The sequence below is a fragment of the Hylobates moloch genome, unplaced genomic scaffold (assembly GCF_009828535.3).
Source record: "Hylobates moloch isolate HMO894 unplaced genomic scaffold, HMol_V3 SCAFFOLD_7, whole genome shotgun sequence".
Classification (NCBI taxonomy): Eukaryota; Metazoa; Chordata; class Mammalia; order Primates; family Hylobatidae; genus Hylobates; species Hylobates moloch.
In genome coordinates, this window is record NW_026652282.1 from 17,031,900 (window position 1) to 17,044,700 (window position 12,801).

General features: G+C 41.7%; 1 protein-coding gene across 1 annotated transcript in view; it reads right to left on the bottom strand.

Annotated features, from left to right (window-relative positions):
• Positions 1-12,593, bottom strand: part of LOC131383945 (homeobox protein engrailed-1-like) — a 39,869-nt gene extending 27,276 nt beyond the window's left edge. Inside the window, exons 1-2 of the mRNA XM_058441838.1 lie at positions 12,350-12,593; positions 10,436-10,866 (exon numbers count right to left, since the gene is read on the bottom strand). Of these exons, the coding sequence (XP_058297821.1) occupies positions 10,436-10,866; positions 12,350-12,593 (675 nt within the window). The remainder of the gene's footprint in view (positions 1-10,435; positions 10,867-12,349) is intronic.
• Between the last annotated feature and the right edge of the window lie 208 nt (positions 12,594-12,801).

Here is a 12,801-nt window from a genome sequence, read left to right on the forward strand (position 1 = left end):
AAAAAAAAAAAAAAAAAAAAGAAAAATAAAAGGAATTAATTAGGGCTATTTGATCTGACAGTCTAAGAAAAAAAAAAAAAGATTGCATAACTTTCCTTTTAAATTTCCTTTTCTTATACGGTAGCAAGATAATTGTTAACATTTTTGGGTTGAGCCAAATTCTGTTTTCTGGCACTCTGAGGGAACATCAAGTAGATTTTTCTGAAAAGAGGATGCAAAGATAGAGAGGTAATGATTTAATAAGCTGCAATCAAAGAACAGAGCACATTTACTCTGGCATACACCTAGAGGCTTCTGTAAAGAGAGCTGTTAAGTAATGTCTAGGCAGGCCCCCCTTTTTCCAAGTACTGTAATTTTTGTTTCAAACGTTAGACATTTTGTTTTATTTGTAAGACAGCTGGTTAGAAATCTCAAATAATCTTCCCATACAATGTCATAAATGCTGTTTTTCAGGCCAACTCACAAAAGCCTATTTAACCCACCGTATTTGGAAACTAACATCAACTTCACTCAGTTTTACTAACTTTTTAAACTTTACCTATTGACTACTTAAGCACTGTCTCTATTGTGAACAGCATTCCTAGTTCATGCCAGGATCACATCATCTCTACAGGCCTCCTTGGTGAGAAGGCGGCTTTATGCTACATACATACATATATTTATATATATGAGAAGTCACCTATCTCTCTAAGTTATTCTCTACATCTCCACAATAGCTACTCATGTAAACTACCTGGAACCTTTTTCCCCTGTAGCAGATTTCATTTAGACTGAGTCACTCACCTGGATGTTCTCAACTCAAACAGGGCTGTGTAGTGAAAAGTCAACAGAATTTGCAATCTGTGAGACTTGGGTTTGAATTCTGGCTCCTTCAGTTACTAGCTGTGCAACCATGAGCACGTTATTTAACCCTTCTAGGCTTCAGTTTCCTCACCTGTAAGTTGAGGATAATTCTGTATACTTCATTCAGTTGATATACACAAAGTGACTTGTCAAGGGGGGCATTCAACAGACGTGAGCTTCCTTCCATCTTCACTTGGGAAAGAAAGAGCAGTGATCTCAACGTACCCCTCACCCTTCGTCTGTAGGTAGGAACATTCTGAAGTTGTTTTTGTAAACTAAGGACTGTATTTTCCAGACTTATAAATTAAGGCTAAGGCAAGACTGTATATTATTTTGGGTTTGAGTACTCTGACACAGCAAACGGGTTAAAATTAGCAGAGGGTAGAGAAAAAGTAATATTTGAACTTTTGTGCATTGTGGCTCCTTCAGAATTTATATTTAAGATAGTTTTGATAAAATTAAAAAGTTGTATTGATATGATGTGGATGACAAAATGAATTTTAGTGAAATGAATGTGCTGCACACCCCAACTCTGACTTTGTTAACATATCACCTGGAGCAGGTCTGCCTGAACAGGTCTCAATTTTCTTACATAAATAGGGTAGGGCTAAATTGTTCTCTAAAATTCTATGCTAAAAAAATTTAAATGCTTTCATATTTCAAGATGCACCAATCCACTTTTTCAGTTTTAACTAGCACAGTACAGTGAATGCAACACAATATTTAAACAAATTACCATACAGTAATTTATCCATCCAATAATATAGAAGATAATTGTATATTTTTCTACCCAGAGACATTAGTCTTACTGTTTATGTCTCGGTCTGTAAGCTCGGTGCACAAGAGGAAACTTATAATTACAACATTTTTTGATATTTAAATTTCCCCCAATGTTTTAGTGTTATCACTTGAATGAGATGTCAAAGTAAAACTATTAAAGTTGTAGGAAGAGTAGAATGGTGATTTGTGGGGTATGTACCACCCTAGAGGGTTTATCAGAATCTTCAAGGTAGAAAAGGACAAAACTAATCTGATTAAACATAATTTGAAAAAGCATGTTAAATATGTTTTTAGAAAAGGTTTAGCCTATTAATTTCAAGATACAAATCATACAAGGTAGAAATGAAAAAACACTGGTGTAAAAAATGCATTCAATTTGTACTAATCCTGTAATCTGGAATTGTACTGTTCAACATGGTAGCCAATAGCCACTAGTGACTATTAGTTAAAACTTAAAAATTCATTTCCATACTAGCCACATTTCAAGTGCTCAACAGCCACATATGGGCAACGGCTACTGTACTAAACAGTGCTGATCTAGAAATTTTTTGTGATTTTAAGTAAATCTTTATTATTTTATATTATTTTCAGATAGATGCCTCTGTTCCTAAATGTGAAGAAATGAAGTAACATTCTAGGTAGCTGAGATTTTTGCTACAGGTTTTACAAGATTTCTGGAGTGAAGATTTATCCCAAACCACTGCACTTGAGATGCATTTCAATCTATTAATGTCAAAATGATCTTTTGCTTCAGGCTATCATTTGACATCTGCTTCTAACATATATCAAATGACTGAACCAAGTTTCCTATGACAAGCTTTGTGGCCCAAAGAATGAGAGAGAAGCTCACAGAAATCTAAATGACCAGGTCAGATTTGAAGATGAGATTATTACCATATGTAAGATTATAAAAATCAATTTATATGGTGGGCAAAACAAAACTAGTTTTTAAGTTATATAAGAGACCACGGACATATTAGTTAAGATGGGAAAATTCGATTTAACTTATGCTATGGTTGTAATTCTATTATGACAAGAAATCTAAAAGTGCTTTTAGATTTACACCTACGTGTAGAGTAACAAATATTTAGGAAACTAGCACTATTTTATGAGAACAACAGAAAAGGACTCACAATATGGAGACCTGACTCCAGGCAGGGCAGTAGGCTAGCTTTCAATTTAAAGCTGCCTGTTTTTTAGTTCATTTATGTTCTACTTTCTAGTTGATATCTTCAAGAGAGGAAGGTAAATATGCAGGGCAGGTAATGCCAGCAATTGAGCCATTCTGTTATGGTATGTAAAACATAAAATCACTATTCATTATTTGGTAATATGCCCAGCAAACACCCCTGACCCCAGAGGTATTTGTACATGATGAGCAGAGACCAGAAAAAGGGTGAGGATGCTATTTTACATTATTTGGAAACTGTAACTTTTTTATATTACTAATCCTAGCTATCTATTCTCTAGTAAGTGAAAACAAGAAGCAATTAATTTAAACAGGAAAATGGGAGAGAAAAGCAGATTAACAGTGGCATAAAGTGGCATATAAGAGAATTTTCCAACTACAAATATTAGACATAAGTTACAGAAACAGTCAATGTACAGGTCATTTAGTAGGGGCAATTAGCTTGATATTAAGTAGAATATGACCATTAATTTTCAGAACATCGAATCAAAAGTGTAAATTATTTTTAACTTTTATTTAAATTATTATTAAATTTATATTCACTATTAAGACGGAACATTTTTATACAATTTAATTTAGAAAGATTTCAATTCAAAATGAAGCAAAACTCTTGACAGTTAAAGAAAACACTTCAATATAGTCAATTAAACATAACAGCTCATTTCCAGGCAATACTGGATCGCGTTACTGTAGTTATCAGACTTTCCAAAACTGTGTTGTGCAAAGCACTTTGTGTCCGCTGAGACTTCAATAGATGGTTCACAAAAAAGGGGTTCTGACATCAAGTCTCAAATGCTGTGGGCCATATCCGTTTTGCAGATTCATTGTATACAACATCTTAAAAGTTCTAAATTATACAGTAAAGACAGGTTAAATCTTATTTAATGCTACGTTTCCCCAACTTACTTGATTATGCCACACTACCTTGTTTTTTGGAGGGGGGTGATTCTTGAGGCATGGATACACCTTTTAACATCATATCTCCAGAGACTTTACAGCTTGAAAAATACTATACATACTATTTAGAGTTCTGTAAGAACCAACACCACTTTACAGACAAAATCTGAAAGATTACATTTCTAGACAGGAAAACCCAGTTACCCTATGGCATTTCCAAATAACTAAAACAAATGTATTTATAGTAATGGGAAGGAGGTGTGATATATTAATTTCCTTCCCTAAAAATTAACAGAATGGATTCATCCTAAAAATATAAAAAGGTGTGCACATTTTGTGTTGGTATGTTTTAGAAAGAAAGTTAAAATTCTACCTATTGATGCTATAAACTGACTTTAACCATTTCTTCAGGGACACATTACCTTCAAGAGGTAGACATACAGAATACACTATATTTCATTGATTAAAAGATACAATCAAGTGTAAGATACGCTATCATTTTATATATTGTTAATGAAAAACATGCTGCTAATTAAACTATGACATCCCATGGATTGTGAGACATCTTCCAATTTGAGCAATGTTAAAAATGTGAACAAACTTTCCTTTCTTCCTTCTTCCACATATATTCTTCACAATGTTTTTTCCCTTTAAAGACAATATTGAGGAAGGGATCAATGCAAAAAGGACAACATTTAAGAGATTTCTGTTCCCCTTGCCCTTTCAATTACATTCAGATATTACCATGACTATTTAAACTGATCAATCAAATAAATCACTTTTAATTGCTTTGCTGGATTCTAAAAAAATACCCCAGAGGAAAAACAAAGAACTGAGACAGTTCTTTAAGAAGGATGATTCATTGCAACTGTTGTTTATTAAAAACTTAAACCATGTACTGAACCAAGTACTTTACATATATTATTATTTCATTTAATTATCACCAAAACTCTATGAGGTAGACATTATTTTCATCCCTATTTTACAAATTAGGATGTTGAAGTATAGAGACATTAAATATAACTTGCATAAGGTTACAAAGTTATTAAGTGGCAGAGCCAGGACTCAAACACAGGTCTTTATGGCTCCAGAGCTTATGTTCTTTAATACTTTGCTATTAATCCAAATAACCCCACAAAGTCCCTCCTAAGTTTTAAGAATGAGCAAAACCCAAAATACTTAATTACTAGTAACTAATGTATTTGCTTAAAACAGGTCACATGACAAAAAGACAAATACTGCATGTTCTTACTCACACGTGGGGCTCGTAGGTAGGGAGTTTCTACTCAGAATGAGAGTTACTAGAGGATAGGACGGGTGTGGGGGTTACAGAGGGGGTGGGGGTGAAGAAAGGTTGGTTAATGGGCACAGTACATACAATTGGACAGAAGGAATAAGTTCTAACAATGGACAGCAGAGTAGGGTCACTATAGTTCATAACAATGTTTTATATATTTCAGAATAGTTAGAAGAGAGGATTTGAAATGTTCCCAACACACAGAAATGATTAATGGATACCCCAAATACCCTGATGTGATCATTACACATTCTATGCATGGAACAAAATATCACATGACCCCATAAAAATGTATAAATATTATTTATCAATTGAAAAGTAAAAATTTTGGTGTGCCAAAGTTTATCTTTCAACAGTTTGTTTAACCAAAGAGACAACTTCCTCCTATGTTTCTGTACATTAGGGATTAATAAATATTGGCTTTTAAATTGTACAACTTGATAAACTGTCAAAAAATAAATAGGCCAAATGTATTAAAATAATCATAATGTGCTATATGGATACATTTTATCCTGAACCTGTTTTATAAAACACATACACACACACACACACACACACACATTTGTGTTTGTTTTGCTAAATCATGACAAAACTTAATGATTAAATATGGTAGTTTTTACTGAATGATTAAATAGGGTAGTTTTTCTTGGCTTTAATGCTTTTTGGTGTTAAACTGATAAACTAGAATATCTGAGATCTGATATCTCCAGGTTAATGATACAGGTCACTGTATTAATTCCAAAAGAACACACTGATGGGAGTGGGGTGGAAGGAAGACATTGAATGCTAGGTATTACAATTTAGATACTTGTTTTTTTCTATTTATGTGAATTGGGGAACGGGATGTATAATATATGTACTTGCACAGCTGCATTCCAATGCTTTAAAATGTGTTATCCACCAAAGCACATAAACAACTGAGCACTATCACAGGCAGGCATTACCAGTGAGACCACCAACATGTCAGTGTGTCATTCATTATAATCTGAACCGTTGGGTCTAAAGCACCCATTCTGCACTGGGTCAACCAGGCAACTGTGACCTTACCCATCATTCACAGCCTGGCAGATCACATGTTCCTGAGCATTGAACTGTGGAGCAAATCTTGTTAATTATCACAGTGGTATGAATTTCTCAGTAATAAAAATTTTAAAAAACTTTAGGACAATTGTTCTGCAACTCAGACTTCTAGATAAGTGATCTGTATTTTTGGTCATTCTATAATTTAGCAAATGTCAAGTCCTTGGTCAGGAGTACACAGTCCAATTATGCCACCTGTCTTATTAAAAATAAGATATACTTATTGTGGTTTCCAGAAATGTACACTAAAGAGAAGACAAAGTCTGCCTATATTTGTTCCTGTAATTAGATAAAAGTTTTATTAATAAAATTTAAATGCATCCAGCAAGTTTCACATTTTGAATCTACCCCATTACTACAGGATCAAGCTGCCAAAATAAAGCAAAGTTTTCTAGATTTCACAAAACTGACATCCTCTATTGTAATCACTGAAAACAATGAAGTGTTCAGTAATGTGTCACAGTTACTTGACAGTTGACATGTAACAATACCTGTCCTCTCCTCAGATCTTCACTTAGGGGAAAGAAAAAAACCTGAAAGGTGGTAAAAATAAAACAGGAAAAGGAAAAGAAACAATAAAACATTTTTTTCAAAATCAATTATACTTTAATAGAGCATTTTCCCTATAGATGAAATAAGAAATCTATATAATATTTATATAGTAGAAATACTATAAAATCTATGTACTATACTATAGAATACTATATAATCTTTGAGGTTAAAAATGGCTGCACATTCACTAAACATGATCTCCCACACAAAGGCCTCATTTTCTATAATAAAATACTTATATACTTGATTTTTAAAATATTTTTCAGTGCATCATGGGTACCTGTTAATTAAAGAAGTCGAGGTAGCTATTTTCATACAACACATTGTATACAACACATTATATTGTGGCTATTTTATATAATATATTTCTATAAAACAAAAATAACCTCCATAATTTTATTATTTTGAAAACTCCATATTTAGATTTACTATCATTTATACCTACTCTATTGCAACGGAGAAAAAAGTATCACTCTAGGTCAGGCTTATGATCCAGTAAATGCTGTCTCTGACAGCAGTGGCAAGAAATTTGTAGAACAGAAGAGCCATAATTCCTACCTATCCATCCTCTAAACAGTCAAATATTCAAAAGCATATTAGCATCTTTAAGTAACTCACTAAAGAGTTCACCTAGACCAGTTAGGAAGCTAGTTTGTTTTTTATCTTGTACCAATCCTTACTTTGCTTACATAGTACTTCCTTTATTATCCTAAATTTGCTTCTTTAAACATTTGGCCTAGTTCTAGCCTATCATGTTCTGACCCACGTTTGAGTTTAACCACAAGGGTTTTTTTGTTTTGAACACCATGAGATTCGTGTGAGGTCTTAAAGCAGGAAGGCCAGTGTAAAGAAACTGAAGAAACTGCCTGTGTTTTTACTGAGGCACTGAGGTCTTTTTAAATTGTTCATATTTTAATGAGATTAAAATGATAAAAAACAGAGATAAGATTCATAATCATCCTATTCCTGACTTTCATGATTCATTCAGCAGATATTTATTAAGTTCACAATATGTAAGTGCCAGGCATTGTGTTGAATGTTGAGGATTCGGGGCGGGGGGGGGGGAATGTCTGCTTTCAAGAATTCACAGTGTACTAGGGATGAGACCATAAATGTAAACTCCTACACAGACCAATCCTGAAATCTTTTAACCTGGAGAGAAATATTTTGATGTATTTACTCAAGTAAATGACTCTTTAAAAAAAACGATGTTACTCTGGTAAAATACAATTATCTGATAGGAACCTACTGGGGAGGAAACGGTATAATAGTGAAAATATTAGACCTCTGAGTGGAACTTTTCAACCTTACCCTCACGGTCTTCAATATTTCCAAATTGTATCAGAAGTAATTTACTTGAAATAGCTGAACAAGCAAAGGAAATTAAATATCTAAAGGCAATTTGTTAGAATTTAGTTTTAATAAATCTTGGCAACACCGGCTCTGTTTGACATACCTTATGCCATAATAGCAAGAAAATTCTTTGAAAACAGCAAATTGTGGAATCCTATCTGTCAAGTTCTGGAAAACATGATAGTAACTGAAATAACAAGGCTTTACCAAATGAGACCTCTTATAATTCTCTATTTGTTTCTGGAAAATAGATGACCTCTAACTACTTGCTTATTTATACCCCGAATTTTTCCCCAAAAGATTTGGAACATCTACCCTGATATAAAACGAAGCACATGAATTGTATCCACCTGGCTTTGAATTATGGCTCTGCCATTTACTGTTTATAATCTTTGTACCTTTTAAATTCTGAGATTTGGTTTCCTAATCTATAACAATGGGGACCAGAATCCTACCCTGCTGGGTCAAAGGAAGGATAAAATGAAATAGTAATGTAGCACAGTACCTGGCATATAGTTGGTGCTAAATAAATATGTTTTGTGCTTCCTTATCCAAATGCATTCTAGATAGAAAAAGGATAAGGTGGAGTTTTAAATGATATTGTTTTCCTATCACATCGATACATGCCAAGCAGAAATGTGGACTGATCTTGAGTTGCAATTGTTAATGTTTGTATGTAAAAGTCAGGCTCAAAGCAAATTTAATTTCTTTCCACAAGTTCAGTACTTTGAGAACATTTTATTAACCTTTTAGTTATATTATTTAATGCAAAAAAATTTCTGGGGAAAAATATGACAAGAGCTCTTGCATATTGTTTTTTACACTACTCATCTAAAGGATTATTAAACATCATAAATTTGGCTTTTTTATAAAATATTTATAGTATTAGTCTGGTTAACAATTTTAAATAAAGTTCTTGTGATTCTGCCAGTCTTAAAAACATGATTTCCTTTCTTTCTTTCCTTTTCTTTCAACATATATCAATGTCTTTTCCATTGAAGAGCAGCATTTAGTTCAGGTTTTACAAGTATGATCCAAGTCGCAAAATACTAAGCACCAATCATAAGCACTATTACAACTCTGCGTGCGTTAAGGAGAACAAGCAAAATTTTTATACAGCAGTGGAGGTGACTGGGGGAAAAAAGTGAAAAGCGATTTGAACTGATCCCCCGCCCTCTCCATTATACCGGAGAATGCAAGTGTCCCGCATCTCAGATTAAACTGAGCCTCGGTTTTACTGACGTAACCAGTAACCCTATCTACCTCTCACACTGCGGAGGCCGGCAGGGCAGCGGCTGCCGCCAAGCACACCACTCATCACAGCCTGCCCCGTTCCACCCCCGCGTTTCAGTCATGCTTTCCAGAAATGGGGTCACTCACTCAGTAACTATTACACACACGCAGCCTATCATCCTGTAATCCCCCAAAGTCCGCTGCGGGGAGAGAAGGCAGCAAAAAGTCAAGAAGGAAGAATTACAGACGCGCCACCATCAGGAATTGATTTTCCACTCCGGAGAGGAGCGGTGATACCTTGGAATGGGTCTTGTCTGGATTATTTTCGCAGACCTCGAGTTATTCTGGGACAGGGGCGGTTCAGAAAAGCTCGGTGTAGTGATGCGCCCGGGGAAATTCTGTTTTGCTCTGTTTGGGTATATTGTTTGGGTTTTGGGCACTAGGGTGGGTGTCTCAGGGACGGTCACCAGATCCTGGGCAAGGAAAACCAGAAAGCCCTTTACGGCGGCCGCTGATCTCCTTGAATATCACCCTCTCACCTCCATGGACAGGAAACTCAAGTTAAACTCACAGGGACGGGGGTCCAGCTCTGCGACCTCAGAAACGGAGGGGGTAGGGGACCTTAGGCTTCCACTTTCTTCTTTGCAGCAGCAGAAACCGCTGCGGCAGACGGAGGGGAGGCAAAACCCTGCACCCCCTACCCGAAACCCCCACAGGTCGCCGCCGCCCGTGCCCAGCGCGCCGGTCTCCCCGCAGCAGCCCCTCCCTCGGCCGGACTCGAGAGTCCCTGCTCCCCGGTGAACCCGATCCCTACCCCTTCCTCATCTCCCAAAGTCGCCAAGGTCCGGGAAAGCCCCCGACCCGGCTGGGCCAAACTTCCCAACTCCCCGCCGGCCCCCGCTCCGCCTCCCGCTTCCCCCACGCAAAGTTGATTAAAATTGGCTTCTTGCGAAGCCCCAGCGCCCACTCCAAACCCCACGCGCCACCACACTGGCAGTCCCCCGAGCGAGGGAAGGAGGTGAGGGTGCGGGTGGGAGGAATAGACAGACCGGCAAACAGACCCACCCCAACAATCCAAACCAAAACCCTGAGCCTGGGGGAAGACGCGAGCGGGATCAGAACGGGCCGAGTGGCCAGCTCCGGGGAGCGAAGCGAGCCGGCGGGGGCGCGGGGAGGAGATGCGCCGGCCCCGGCCGCCCTGCTGCACTCACCTCAGCGCTGTCGGACGGGCTCTCCACAGCCATCTTCTGCCACGGGTCCGCCAGCTGCGCCAGCGGCATCTTCCCCCCCGGCCCGCCGCCTTCACCGCCTCCTCCCTCCCCGCCCGCCCCACGGCCGGCCCCGCTCCGTCGCCGCCCGAGCCCCACGGCAGCGGCAGCGGCGGCGGCGGCAGCGGCAGCAGCAGCAGCAGCAGCAGCGGCGGCGGCCCCAGAGAGGGCTCGACGCCGACGCCGACCGCCCGAAAGCCGCGCGCCTGGCCAGAGACGCCCGCGCGCTGAGCAAGAGCCTCGCGCCTCCGCTGGGCACCGGGTCTCGCCCCTTTCTTCCTCTCCTCCTTCCGCCGCCGGGACTACGGCTCCGCCCCCCCCGCCGGTTCCCGCGCCCGCTCCCAGCAGAACAGCGACCGCCGCGCGCTCCCCCACTTCCGCTCACAACATGGCGCCTAAGCGATACCTGTCTCTCAAAGCGAGGCTCGGCCGCCGCCACCACCGCCGCGCGCACCCAGGGGCTGGGCTAGTGGAGGACACGCCCCCGGCCGCTGCGCTCCGCTCCTCCCTCTTCCCACCCCCCTCCTTCTGCGCCCCAACCTCAGCTTCTGGGCCTCGCCTACTTTCAGGAAGGGCGAGCCCAAGAGATCTGGGGGCGTCGGCGGGAGGCGGGGGAAAGAAATGGGAAAGGCAGGAGGGGCGAAGGCTGGGAGCCTTTCACCGTCAAGGGTCCAGGCAGGTCGGAGGCTCCTTGGGAATGAGGGAGAACAGTGGTCCCCGCCCAGCTGGGGAGGGAGGTGGGTAAAGTACCGGGGGCGCAGTCCCGAGCCAAGGACCTGGGAAGGGGTGCGGAGTGTCTTTTCGGCCTGTCTCCTCCGGGGGTGCGTGCGTGCGGGCGCGCCTCGTCTCTGGGCGCATCCCGTAATGGCCCAAGACCCTCCCTCTTCAGGGTCACATGCTGGGAAATCACCTGCCCCCCATCTCCTCCGACGGAGGCAACGGAGGCTTCGTGCCTGGGAGCCTCCTGGGGGCTCGGCTCCTGGTTTGATTCAAGTCTCTTCGAGTTGACGCTCTTTTGTTAAATTGTGGCTATTTGGGATTAATTTGTCTTGTGTTAGTCGCTTCCCCCGCACCGCCCCCAGCCCAAATTCTCCTCCCCAAGTGCGCAGAGCTCTCGGCCTTCAGCTGTGACCCTCGAACCGCTGCCCCCCGCCCCACGTCTGCTACCTAAATCTTCAAGAGGGGAAAACAGGGAGGTTCCTTAAGGCTGTCCCTCTCGGCAGAGGTTGGAGAATTATTTAAAAATATCTTGTAGGCAGGAGCGCGGGGTTCCTGCTCCTCTGTTGACTTTAAATAAGAGATTAGATTTAAAAATCAGGCTGGACGTGGGCGGAGGAGGAGGAGGAGGGGGACAGAGGGAGGGGAGGGGTTCTGACTCCTCCTCCTGCCCAAGATGGGGAAGCCCTGGATTAAGGAAACCCAACGCCCCGACGGCGACGGAGCCCCACAGGACGGCGAGAGCTTGAGGGGGAAGGCCTGAGCGTCCAGGGTGCGTCCCAAGAGGACTCGACCCTGTGTTCACTGCGCCAGGAGCCGCTGCGCGCTAAGTGCGCCCGGGCAGAAATGTGTAAAAGTCGCAGGGCTGAGTGGAAAGCTACTGCAGCCCCTGGCTAGTCGCCCAGCGAGGGGAAGAGAAAAAGCAAAGGGAAATCTCCGAGCCGGCCTGTCCCTTCAGTCCCTCAGGCCGTGGCCCAGGCATCCCGGTCTTCCCACGCCCAGCGACCACGGCGCGTCCCCTGCTGCGCTCCCAGCGCACGCCTATTAACAGCTTCCTTTCATCCTCCCGGGACCCAGACACCTGGAAAACCCTCGCCTGCCTCCCTAAGCAGGTGTGAGGATGAGATTAGAGCCCCACACCCAGCCAGCCAGGTCTGCGCGGGCGGTGCGAGGTTTCTCGCTGGGCCTGCGAGAGGCAGGTGTTGGGCTCTTTCTGCTGCCTTCGCCAGCGCGCCCCTTGGCACAGGCTAGAGGCCGGGGAACCTCGTGGCCATTTAGGGAGGCTCCAACTGTTTAGGGAGCCTGAGAAGGCGGCAGGAAGTCCTCGTTGCGCGCCTTCTCCCGAAGCTTTGGACTCAGGGGGACCGCTCAGGTTGGACAACATCTGGGCAGACTCAGCGTGGTCTGGGGAAGAAGGCGAATGGGGCCACTTGGCTCATGTTTTTGTCACTTCCCTCCACATGCTATATTCAGGTGTTGCAAATCCAACCTGGGCCCAAACTCAGCTAATTTGGCAGCACATTCTCTATGTAATTCCCGACGATAAAACGTGCTTTCAGAAGTTTGGAAGATAAAGAGTTGTGTACTATTTT